Genomic DNA, 12,741 nt, shown 5'->3' with positions numbered 1-12,741 from the left:
CACGCTACCTACACTACTTAAAGCTGTAACAGACTACCGCACCGTATGCGCGTACCTTGGTGCGATGCGGCGCACTTATCGATTTACTATTAGTTACTAAACCGAAGTAAGAGGGAGAAAGCGATATCTCTTTCTCGCTCTTACTTATGGGTGCGTCCCACAATGACCTTGGTGCGGTGCGATAGTGTGTTAGCTACTTTAAAGAAATAAGTATCTCTTTCTAGCTCTCACATTTGGGTGCGGCGCATCAGTGTTGCGGTGCGATAGTCTTTTATAGCTTTTAGGTGGTCGCCGTACGTGCGTTAAGGACGCAGCTATAAGTTAGAGCGAGAAAGAGATATTATGACCGACCAAGGTCGCGGTGGGGTGTAGTAGTCTGTTACGGCTTTTACATTTATTTTATATCAAAAGTTCTTTCAATCATTATTCTGAATAAATGCACATTTAAAGGAAACAATGAAAAGTTTTGTCGTCTTCCAAGTGTTAGTATTACAATTTCTCACGTTTTTCATTTTTTTCATACATGGCAACACCTATGTACAGCGCAAGCGCGCGATGAAGACTCCATTTCAAAGCAAAATCCGCAAGGATGTTTATATTCTCTAATCAACCAAATGAGATAAGTCCATTGGTAATTCTAGTAGTATATTTCATTGGGCCATTCCTCAGTCAGAGTATTCATTCCGTTTCAGTGTAGTGTGGTAACTGTATCGAAGATGGTACAAAATTGAATTCACCGGGCTGGTCCTAATCTAAACGTCTAATAGAACGAAGACAGCTGGATGTTTTGCTAAGAAAATAATAACCAGGAAAGTAGGTAGGTACTGATAATTAAATTAACATCACGCTCTCATAGAATTGTAAATTTGTAACCTGCACCCCTGCAGTCGACGCTATATGCTCACGACGACGTTCAAAGCAAAAGCTAATAAGATTTTGCTAGGCGCCTACAACAATGAGAGATAAAGTAGTATCCTAGGGAAAAAAGTAAGCCATAGTTTCAATAAAGTCAACTCATTTTGAACTTTATTACAAAGAACTAAAACTCAGTTTCTAAGTAATTGTATTTAGTCGCTAAAATAGCCTCTGCCTGTATAAGGGTTAAACTCAGACCTGGGGGCCTATCCAAGATTCAAATCGTTTGCGCTACGACAACGAAACGCTTTCTGTCTCTCTATCACTCTTACATATTAGTGCGATAGAGAGACAGATAGCGTTTCGTTGTCGTAGCGCAAACAATTGGCAGGTTGGCTAGGCACCCTGGGCGTGCTTGTTATGTTCTTGATATAGTTCGTTAGCAGACGCGGACAGTAGAGGCTTTGTAATAGAGTTCCATTTCCTACGTTTGGTTTGGGTACACACAGAACCTCAGCATTTGTTGCATTGGCCTCTGCGGCGCTTTCGTATTGCTGGGAGTGTAGGGTCTATACTAATAGTCTGTAGGTATACATATGAAACGAGTTATTACATTTACGAGATTCTTTTGTGGACACTTTCTGCTATCTTGTTATTCTTGTTGCTAATAAGTGCCCTGACCTGAAAAAGGATAGACTAAATAACTTATGTGATGAGGGTGTGTGCCGTTATCTATTAAATAAGTTAAATAACGAATAAATAGATCCAGTCAAACACATTTGAGTTCATCTCTAATTTTTATCAAATAACTAACACAAGCTATATTCGAACAATTTTAAGAAAACTCTTCTATTTTCAAGACCAATGACATAAGAATATTTGTATTTACAATAAATAAACAGTGCCTATACTATGCTGGCCAAAATATAATATAACCTTTCACCATTTTTATCATAAAAATACAAAATTAAGGGACAAGAAGCTCTATTTAAAATGCAAAAAAAATATGACGATTGATAATTTAAATTGACTCTCAATTATCATTAACTATACCTACTCTGTATCTTTAGGTACTTAAATAAAAGTAAACAAATAATTTGTACATGTTAGGGTCTTTATAACATTTATTGATTAACCAACCAAATACAAAACCACCTGGATATGTCACTGAGCGCCCTGACTTCAACCTACATTATTTGATCGTGTAATGTTTTCATCTACCCTCATCCGGCTTAAGAAGCCGATGAAGATGTTTACTCTTTTTTTAAATACAAAAGATACAGACTATAAAATATCACCATATTTCTTTGGAATATTTGTACATAGATTAATTATTGTGGCGTTCGTGTTTACTGTACATTACAAACTATGTATTAACATTCGTGTTGTGTTACTAAATCAAGCAAGTAGTTAATAGTAGTGATAACTTTAATAAGTACAAACGGTGGATTAAATGCTTCAATAAAGCAGTCACCCCCAGTTAAACAATAGGGCTAAACAGGATATGTACATTAAAAAAAGTTAACAAATTTCTATTACAAGGTGACTTATAATATTCGTAGTCAGTCGGTGGCAAACAAGCGTACGGCCCTTCGCTGGTCCACACCGGAACGGCGTACAGATTCGCATCAGAGTGTGATAACCGCGTCAAATTCAGTATTTCGGCATCAGAGGGCCTACCGCGAACACCGAAGTTAGCAAATTGCGGGCATCTTTCTCTTTTACTCCAATTAAGGTGTTATTAGAGTAACAGAGAAAGATGCCTGCAATTTGCGAAGTGTTCGCGGTAGACCCTCGATCTGTAACAACTTCTTAAAAACTTTCCGCTTTCTTTATTGTATAAGTATGTTAATGTGTATTGGTACGTACTGTAAAGGAAAGGATACATGAGCGTGAGACTCGTTGTTTTCGTCACATATCCATGAATGAAACGGAAGGGCCGTTAGTAGATAATGCTGGTAATTGATTGATTGCGGGAGTTTCTTGCCGACGGCCGCTCCCCGGCTCACGACTTCATTGCTTTTAAATCTGCATCAAAACAGTCTTCACTCACTTATTATCTGTTATATAAATAACTGCGATTTACTTAATATACATAATTAACGTTAATGTTATTGAGCAAGTCTCTATGACTTTGTTGATTGGAGTACGTTGCCCTTACGAGGTAATTATTAAACATGGCACCTTGCGTTATCTTCTTATTGCATAAACAATTTTTGATATTTTGGTTTTTATCATTAATTTCTCCTCACGCACACTTCTCTATCTCTACGTGCGGTATTATCTGCACATATAGTATTAAGTATTAATCAGATTATTCATATAGATAGATCATATACCTAATATAGAGTTAACCTTGCATAAGTACCATGATATGACTATTTTAGCTGATGTTGTTTGTATAGTGTAAATTAGAGATGCCCCGAATAGTGAATTTGGCCGAATACCGAATATTCGGCCCCCCTCTCGGCCGAATACCCAATATTCGGCGATCGACTATTCGGCATGACATGCGAACATTTTGAGTCACAATTATTTTGAAAACTGTTCGCCAACAAAGCACAACGTTTGCTAAGATATATTTTTTGTTGAACAGAATTAATGAATGTAGTTAGAGTCAATCAAATCAGACCTATGATAAAAATAAAATATTTTGGAATCAACAAATGCTCAAAAACGTGCCTTCGTATTTAACTACTTTCCGACATACATTTTAAATATTAAATATACCTAGGTTTTAGTTATTTTTTGTGTAATTTTTCCTTTTAGATAGGTGCAACAGATATTCGGTATTCGGCCGAATAGTAGGCAACATTGGACAAAGTGGCAGAATAGGCCGAATACCGAATAGTTGCCCAATATTCGTGGCATCTCTAGTGTAAATGTCTCCATGAATAATTAATTTCAAATCCAGCTCACCATCTCACCCCAACACCCCTGAATCTATACCTACTACCTATTTGATGAATAAAAAATACTATTATATCAATTTTATATAAAAAAAAATCTAGATTTATGTATGTACGTATATATATATACAATTAAAAATTAAGAAGCATTTTTTTGTATTAAATTACATTAATAGAAGTACGCCGGGTACGAGACGTGTAAAATAATATTAAAAACTATATACATATCTACTTTCCTATACTAAGATATTAAATTATTTTCTGAACAACAAACTTTAAAGTATTTTGACCGAATTTAAACATGACCTTTCATATTCGGCATAAGTATGTATATCACATTCACATATATACAATGAGAATCAGCTTTTTGCCTTCTTGAATATATATACACAATAATCCATCGGTCATTTCAGATATGTTCCTTGTTAAGAAATAAAATATTAATTAAACATCTGTAATTTTAGCACAGACCATAACTATGACTTGAATCTTATGATTATAATCATAGCCAACGAGACGATACTTCAAACTCACCTACCTACCTATTAATTAAGATGTGTTGTTCTTAAGTTACTTATCCTTTTAAGTCTAAATCAAATATGAGTCACAAAACACATTTTAAAATGACATCTGACAAGTTCACATAAATATTTCGCGCCCGCGCAAAAAAATACTTGTAGGTCCATATCCTAGGAGATTCGTTAATCACACAAGTCTTCGCGTCCGATACCCGTAAGAGGCAGGTCTTCTGGCCGAGTTGGCCGCCGCGGCAGCGGCAGCAGCGGCGGCCGCGGCAGCGCGGCGTGCGTGCACTCGGCCGTGCTTGGCGAGGTGGTCGGACCGGGCGAAACGCTTCCCACACTCGCCGCACCGGTACGGCTTGTCGCCGGAGTGGCTGCGGCGGTGGCGCGCCAGCTCGTCGGAGCGTGCGAACCGCCAAGAGCAGCCGCCCCACGTGCACCGGTACGGCTTTTCGCCGCTGTGCCGCCGCAGGTGCGCGCGCACGTGCGACGCCTTCGCGTACACCTTCCCGCACTCTTCCACTGGACACCGGAACACTCCCATCGTCGGACAGAACTGCGGCTCGCCCCACGAACGCTTCTCAGTCTTCGGCTCTGTCTCCCGCTTTGACGCATCCTCCTCGGGTTCGTAGATGCTTTCTTGTACTCGCATCGACTCTAAATCGATGCCCAGAACCGACAGCCTCCCCAGTGACTCCTCGCTACTGTCCGTTGTCTCGGAGCCCGAGTGCGGCGCGTCGTTTGAACGGTCACTACTCAAAGCTTCCATCAGGAACTCATCGAAATCGAAAGTATTGTCCAAATCGGCAAAATCGAATAGCACTGGCGATCGAGATCTCGCATCGTCCGTATTTCTTACGCTACTACTCACAAACGCATCACAATTTATGTCCAAGTCACTGAACTGCCAGTCGTCAGCGTCGGAGCCGGAGCCGAGGCTCGGCAGCTCGAAGTTGATGAGGCTCTCTGCCGGCGAGTACTCGAAGAGCAGCTCGTCGCTAAGGAGCACGTCCTCGCTGACCGCACTGCTGCCGTCGCGTAGCATGGTGCTCCTGAAATAATAAACGAAAATTCACTGAGATGCATTTAAAACTGAGTATGTAATATTTAAAGTTGACTTTAATTTAACTTACAATGCAAGTGTCCCTGTAGCGTTATATTTAGTGGATCTTGGTAAAGATAGTCGTATATGGAGCCAGGCAGCCGGTTGTGGAGCGGCCGGGAGCGAAGTGAGTGTGAGGACTGCGCGCGCGCCGCCGCCGAGCAGCGGACGCGTGATAACCGCGATCGGCGATTATCGGCGGATCCATGTCCGCAGAGCTCGGCCAGATTAAACCTTATCAGACGTACTGGCCCGACGCGCGTGGTGGGACACAACAGACGGATTGTGTCGTGGAATTGTTTGTAAACAACAATTAATTCGCAGGTGCGCGACATTTTTCCGCAGCTCAGAAGTCTTGTACTCTTAATATATTCTATAGGTAGCCGCGTATCACATTAGGTAGGTATCTATTCTGTTAATAAAATCACTGAGCACCCATGGAACACCCTGCGTATTTTTTTCATCTGAACGACAAAACTATTAAGTATAAATAAAAAATATTTAATATATTTTTTTAGTTCTTTATTATTGTCAATTGTTAGGTAGTACTGTTGTAGGTACCTACCGAGTAGGTAGTCGGTACTCGGGGTAGTCGGGGTGGAGTATTCAATTACCTAATTACGAATTAGCTAGCTGTGTACCCTGCTCCGCCCGCGTGGGATTCCGTCTGTGTCATTTCCTCGCTCCCACTTCCAGGGGGATAAGTAGATTCTATTTACATCCAACCCTAAGGATGTTTAAGCTTTCTACTTGCCAATTTTTATTATAACCGGTGCAGACGTTGACATTAAAAACGTACTTAAACTGTCTTAATTGGTACTGTTTGTAAAATTCCATGTCAGTAGGTAATTCACCCAGTAGCTACCACTCATATTATTTCTGATAAGAAATAGAAAAATATCAATTAAGTATGTGCGCTATTTAATAAACATCATTTGTGCCTACCGGCGGATCGTTCACTTTCTCTGTTATCAATATGGCTTTTGTTATGTTGACTGACCCGACATCTAGTCTTCGTCTTGAAGGGTCAAACAGATCACTGTGTTATGTCTTTCCTGTAGACATACACAAGGGTTAAGGGCTATAAAGGTTAATTTTCTTATTTAACCCTTATCCACGTGAAAAGGTCCTCCTTTTATTTAAAGAACTATGATAAAATCATTACTTACATGCCCACAAGCTGTTAACTATTGCCCACAGGAGAGAAAACTAGCGTGTTATCGCGAACAGCACATTTTTCTCTCCTGTGGGCAATAGTTAACAGCTTGTGGGCATGTAAGCAATGATTTTATCATAGTTCTCTAAATAAAAGGAGGACCTTTTCACGTGGATAAGGGTTAAATAAGAAAATTAACCTTTATAGCCCTTAACTTTTGTGTATGTCTACAGGAAAGACATAACACACTGATCTGTTTGACCCTGAAATACATTGTATGCAAGCCAAATAGGAGAAATAACATTAAAATTTTCAAAAGATTAGTCTAAAAAAATGTTCCGTGAGAGAGTATGTAGAGATTTTCTTTGTCTTTGTAAGAAAGAGATGTGTATTATTAATTTATTCACGCGTAGAAGACGTTTTTGGTACCTAAGCTAAGCTCCTTTTAAGCCGATTGTATTTGATCTACTTCTTTAATTATGTAAGTAACTTCTGTGTAGCAAGAGAGTACAGTCAGCATAATACTAGCAGATGAAACAACACGACATCATATGTAACTGCCATTTTGGAATACTTTTCCAAATAACGATAAGTACATAAGTAGATGTATCCAGTTCGCGTTCAAAAGTATCTGTAACAGTCTAATTGTTTTACACGTTTTACATATATTTAGAGATTTTAGAGACGTATCTCTTTTTTAGGGTTTCGTAACTTTCGTAGTCAACTAGAAACCCTTATAGTGTTATAGTTTCGCCATGTCTGTCTGTCTGTCCGAGGCTTTGCTCCGTGATCGTTAGTGTTAGAAAACTGCAATTTGGCATGGTTATCATCATCATCATATATATAAAATTGAAAAACCAGAACGGGATAAAAAACGAGGGAAGAAGCGAGATGGCGCCTTACAAATTTCTAAAAAAGTTTTTGACACGTTTCTCAAATACGACGCACGTATGATAAGAAAAAACTGTTCTAATCTATTATCTAAGTATGAGAATATAACTAGAGCATAAAAACTATCGCTTTCGATGCGTATTTAATTTACAATAAGCAAAAGAAATTTTCATAACATTCTTCATTTTACGACTATCGGCTATTTTCGGAAACTCTCGGTTGGTTTCGTTTCAAATAACCAAAATTATGTTTGTTATGTTGGTATGCAGTGATTTCGGCCTTTTTTACTCGAAGTAAAATAAAAAGTGCTGTCAACCTCAACCTTTTACCTTAGTTTATGCCCATACGAGTGACATGCCATATAATGACTGATAATGACTTATCAATATCAATAGTAATTTGTATTTTGTTGTTTTAAATTTCTTTTTGAGTTATATGTTATTCAGATTTACTTTCACAGCTTCGGCAAAGAAATTCGTCCGGGGACCGGGCTGCCGAGATGGGCCAAAAATACAAAGTTTATAGCAAGTTATAATGTAGGTAGATAAAATTTAAGTGCATGTTCAGATATTTTTGAGCGAAACGACCTGGTGAAAATAAGCAAACGTACAGTCAGCAGTCGGCCAAATATCGTAATATAACTCTGTTGCTATAGAAATAAGGATGTGTTCCGATATACTGGCGGAATACTGAGAGACAAAAGTGGCTAAGCTTACATTGGCTCGGACATTTAGAGAGAATGGGAGAGGATCGTGCCGTGACGAGAGTGTACTTGGGACAACGAAATGGGAGAAGCCCAATTGGACGTCATAGGTACCTACCGCTGGAACGACGTAGTTGCTCGAGATCTGCTTATCCTCGGCCATGGGGACTGGCGGAGCTATCGCAAGACCGAGAAACATGGTGTGTTTTGTTTTGTCTTTTCTCGGAGGCCAGGATTCACATAACCGTAGTAAGTAATGTTAGTATTCAGAAAGGGAAATGGGGAGTACGTACGTTTGTACCAAAAGGCGATTTATGGGCGGTGGTCGTCCATATTCGTCTTAAGGCGGATATTAATCTAATGAACGTTTTTGCAATTAGGCTTATAAAAATAAATAATAATTTTATGTTGAAACGAGTTTTAAATAAATAACTACGTAGATGAAAAAGTATAATTTTGCCTTTTATCAAATCACATAATTTTTTTCAGATATTTTGTGTATTAAGTTATCCAAATAACGGGTACAAATAAGAAATCCCTATCACCGTTATGAACCCTGGCAGGGTTGACACACTCTTTATTTCATTTACGCGAGCGGAGCTGCGGGCCCGTCTAGTCATCATCATATATATAAAATTGAAAAACCAGAACGGAATAAAAAACGAGCGAAGAAGAGAGATGGCGCCTTACAAATTTCTAAAAAAGTTTTTGACACGTATCTCGAATACAACGCACGTATGATAAGAAAAAACTGTTTAAATCTATTATCTACATATGAGAATAAAACTAGAACATAAAAACTATCGCTTTCGATGCGTATTTAATTTACAATAAGGAAAAGAAATTTTCATAACAATCTTCATTTTACGACTTCGACCATTTCTCGGGAACTCTCGGTTCGTTTCGTTTCGGTGTAAAGTAATCTAAATTAGGTTTGTCATGTTGGTATACAGTTATTCCTACGTGTTTTTATACGAAGTAATATAAAAAGTGATGTCAACCTCAACCTTAGTGTACGCCCATACGAGTGACTTATGACAAATATGACATCAATCAAATTAATATTATCATATTATTAATAATTTGTATTTTGTTATGATTTTGTTGTTTTAAATTTATTTTGAGGATGTATATATATTGTATGTAAATAAATGTTTTGAGTTATATTATTCGGAGTCAATTTGAACTCACAGTCAATCAAGTCAAAAAGAAATTCGTCTTCGGCAAAGATTGCCATTCGTCCGGGGAACGGGCTGCCGAGATAGGCCAGAAATACAAAGTGGATACGTTAATATTTAATATGAAGTCCATCAGTTCAAGGGATGACTTTAGAGATAGGTATACTTAATCAATTTGGAAACTGTTTTCTCGCGTAATACGATACGACTCGACCAGGTAAGATTTTTCTTCTTGCTGAAAGTCACCATCAGATATATTGGGGTGGATGAGGTATTCACAAATATCTGAAGTCTGAACAATGTAAATTATAATGTAACTTTAAAGTGCATGTTCAGATATTTTTGAGCGACCTTGGTGGCTACCATATATATCTAATGGCAACTACACATTCATGAAGCCAATGTACAGTCAGTATGAAATAGATCAGGCTAAAGTAGCCAAATACATCGTAATATAACTTTGTTGCCATAGAAATAAGGATGTGTTCCGATATATTTGGGTATTGGAGAGACCAAATTAAGCGGCTTAGCTTCGGTGGCTCGGAGCACACAGAGAGAATGGGAGAGGATCTTGCCGTGAAGAGAGCGTACTTGGGACAACGAAATGGGAGACGCCCGATTGGACGTCCTACGTACCGCAGAAACGACGTCGTTGCTCAAGACCTGCTCAACGCTCAACCTCGGCCATAGCGACTGGCGAGAGCTATCGCAAGACCGAAAAACATGGCGTGATCTGGTATCGGAGCCCAGGACTCTTTTTGGATCGTTGCGTCACCGTAGTAAGTATTGTTATGTCCAGAAAGGAAAATGGGGACTACCTACCTACGTTTGTATGAAAAGGCGATATATGGGCGGTGGTCGTCCGAATTCGTCTTAAGGCGGAAATTAATCTAATGAACATTTTTGCTGACTGGACTGCGCTTATAAAAATAAATAATAATTTTAAAAAATACAATCTTGCCATCATTTTATCTTATCAAATGACATTATTTATTGAGAAATTTGCGAATTAATTTATCCAAATAACGGTTACAAATAAGAAGTCCCTATCACAGAGTTATGAATCCTGGCAGGGTTGAATAGGTACATAATAATGTCGGTAATTAACGAAACATAAGACAAACTCTTTATTTCATTTACGCGAGCGGAGCCGCGGGCCCGCCTAGTATAACCAATAAATCCGACAATAAGTCGTACAATAAAATGAAAAATAAATTTTTTTTAGGGTAGGGTATTGGAAGTAATTTTTTATTCGCTTCAACCCTAACTGTGTGGGATATCGTTGGAAAGGTCTTACAAAAAGAATAAGGGTCTTCAACAAACATTTTTCGATAAAGTTAAAAAAAATATGTGCCCCGCCCTCGAACTTTTGAACCATGGGTCCAAAAACTATGAAAAAATCGTGAAACAAAATTAATAAATACTTTCAATGAAAACTATAGCGAACATGATCGGTCCAGTCGTTTTTGAGTTATTACAAAAAATATTATTTTCTTAGTAAAAACACGTACAAAGCGCTGCAAAGGTACTCCCTTATTCTTGTAATGTACACATGATACTTACTAATGGCCCCGTTTGGCCTATTTCGACAGAATGGTAACTACGAAACCTTACACTGACCATGGCCCTGCTCTTGGCCGATTTTTATAAGTAGGTAAGTTATTTAACCCTTTGACCATTATTTTTTATAGCAATGAATCGAGAACTTTAACGATACGCACGGCATGAATTATTTTTTTTATGATTTTTGAGTAAGAGAAATATATATGTGTCGAATACCGATGGTCCTAAAAGCGGTGGGCGCGTGGGGTAGTATCTCGATGTATTACTTCACAGCTAAACCAGTATGCTACCATTGCTACCAGTGCATGAAATAAACATTAGGACTCGTTAACCATACTAGTGCCTACTATACTTCAGTACTAAATGTTTAAAAGAACTAATTGCTATTTTTAACTCAAGGGAGCGATATGAAAGTAAAAAGAAACCGTTTAAATCTTTATTCAAGTCAAACTAGGCCGGCTCCAACCCTACATATCTGACCTGAGAAGATTTAGCCCTATATGGGACCGGCAACAAACTCAGAGGGACAAATCTTTTCAAAACAAGTTAAAACAACACATAACACATCATTTCTTTATTTCACAAAAGTAAGCTTCTAATGAAACATAAGAAATCAAAATAACACTTGAAATAAAACACTTAGCTAAATGGTTAAAGAACGCGGGATTCTATAAGCTATCAGAATAATCCTTCAGGTATAAACCTTCAGGAACGTAGCGAGTTAGGCACGAGGTTGGCTAACGAGTACGTCCGATCTCTAGCGCGGTCCGATCAAGAAGAACTACCAGCGGCGGAGCCTCTCCGCTCCCGCCTCAGTCAAGTTGGCAAACCTGCTCGACCAGTCTACCAACATACCGACAAAAACGCCAACTCGTGCCTACGCTCACTCGAGAGAAACCTCTCGACGTTCCAAAGCCTTCTACCTGTCATCTCAGTTCAACAACACGCCAATAGATGGCGTTACTCTCTACGCAACTTTATTTCAACAATGCGCCAATAGACGGAGTTACTCTCTACACAACTTTATTTATTTCGTTACAACCAAATAATACGTAGCTCAACATTGCTAATCGATTTTATACAGGCGTCTAAAATAATGAACTATAACGCTGCAATACGTCTTTCTGGTGTCAGGGTCCGACATATGTAAGTATATTATTTCGGGGTTTCCGAATTATAAGACGGCAATATGTTTGCCGCTATCAGCCAAGGGCAGTAAGTGACAATAAGACCGTCATGTCAGTTTGCCGGGGGAACTACGGGTGGCATGAAGTATCTAAAATGAATAAATTAAAAACCAATAGAATGATAAAAAATTATTAAAACCTTTATTTAACTTAAAATGATTTGTTTATTCTATTTATAGGTAATATATACTATTATATGTAGGTATTGTATATTATTTCCAAGTAGGTATTGTAATCCCAGCAAAACTGTGGATAGGTTGCTAGCATGTAATAATTTGAAGTATTGAATTAAGCTATTGCTCCATATATAAATCAATAACAATAGTAGCCTAACCTACCCTTTCCTTTAATAAACACCAGACACTTAACGGATAGTGGCAAATATATTGCCGTCTTCATTTTTTTAAATTATCAAATAACAGATTTTTTTTCTTTAAACTTTATATCGCCAAACTTGTCTCTGAAACTAGAGAATTTTGACTATCGGATAAATTCAGCAAAGAAAATTTTATTTACAAACATTTTTGTTCAAATGTAGGCAATAGTTAAAAATCTAAGTTCAGGCCTAAGAATCATCTTTTAACAAGGGATGGAATAACGTTTATCAGGTCTCCTTTTTTTCGTAGATTGGTACGAGTATATTCTCTTATGCGAACCAAAATTTATATTAACTAAC

General features: G+C 38.2%; 1 protein-coding gene across 1 annotated transcript; it reads right to left on the bottom strand.

Annotated features, from left to right (window-relative positions):
- Window positions 1-4,332: 4,332 nt before the first annotated feature.
- LOC134798566 (Krueppel-like factor 6) lies at window positions 4,333-5,810 on the bottom strand. Its single transcript, XM_063770942.1, has one exon. The coding sequence runs from the start codon at window positions 5,328-5,330 to the stop codon at window positions 4,470-4,472; it is 861 nt and encodes a 286-aa protein (XP_063627012.1). The 5' UTR covers window positions 5,331-5,810; the 3' UTR covers window positions 4,333-4,469.
- Window positions 5,811-12,741: the final 6,931 nt, after the last annotated feature.

The sequence above is a fragment of the Cydia splendana genome, chromosome 17 (assembly GCF_910591565.1).
Source record: "Cydia splendana chromosome 17, ilCydSple1.2, whole genome shotgun sequence".
Classification (NCBI taxonomy): domain Eukaryota; kingdom Metazoa; phylum Arthropoda; class Insecta; order Lepidoptera; family Tortricidae; genus Cydia; species Cydia splendana.
Note: the sequence above shows the minus strand (reverse complement) of the source record. Positions and strands in the feature narration are given on the sequence as shown.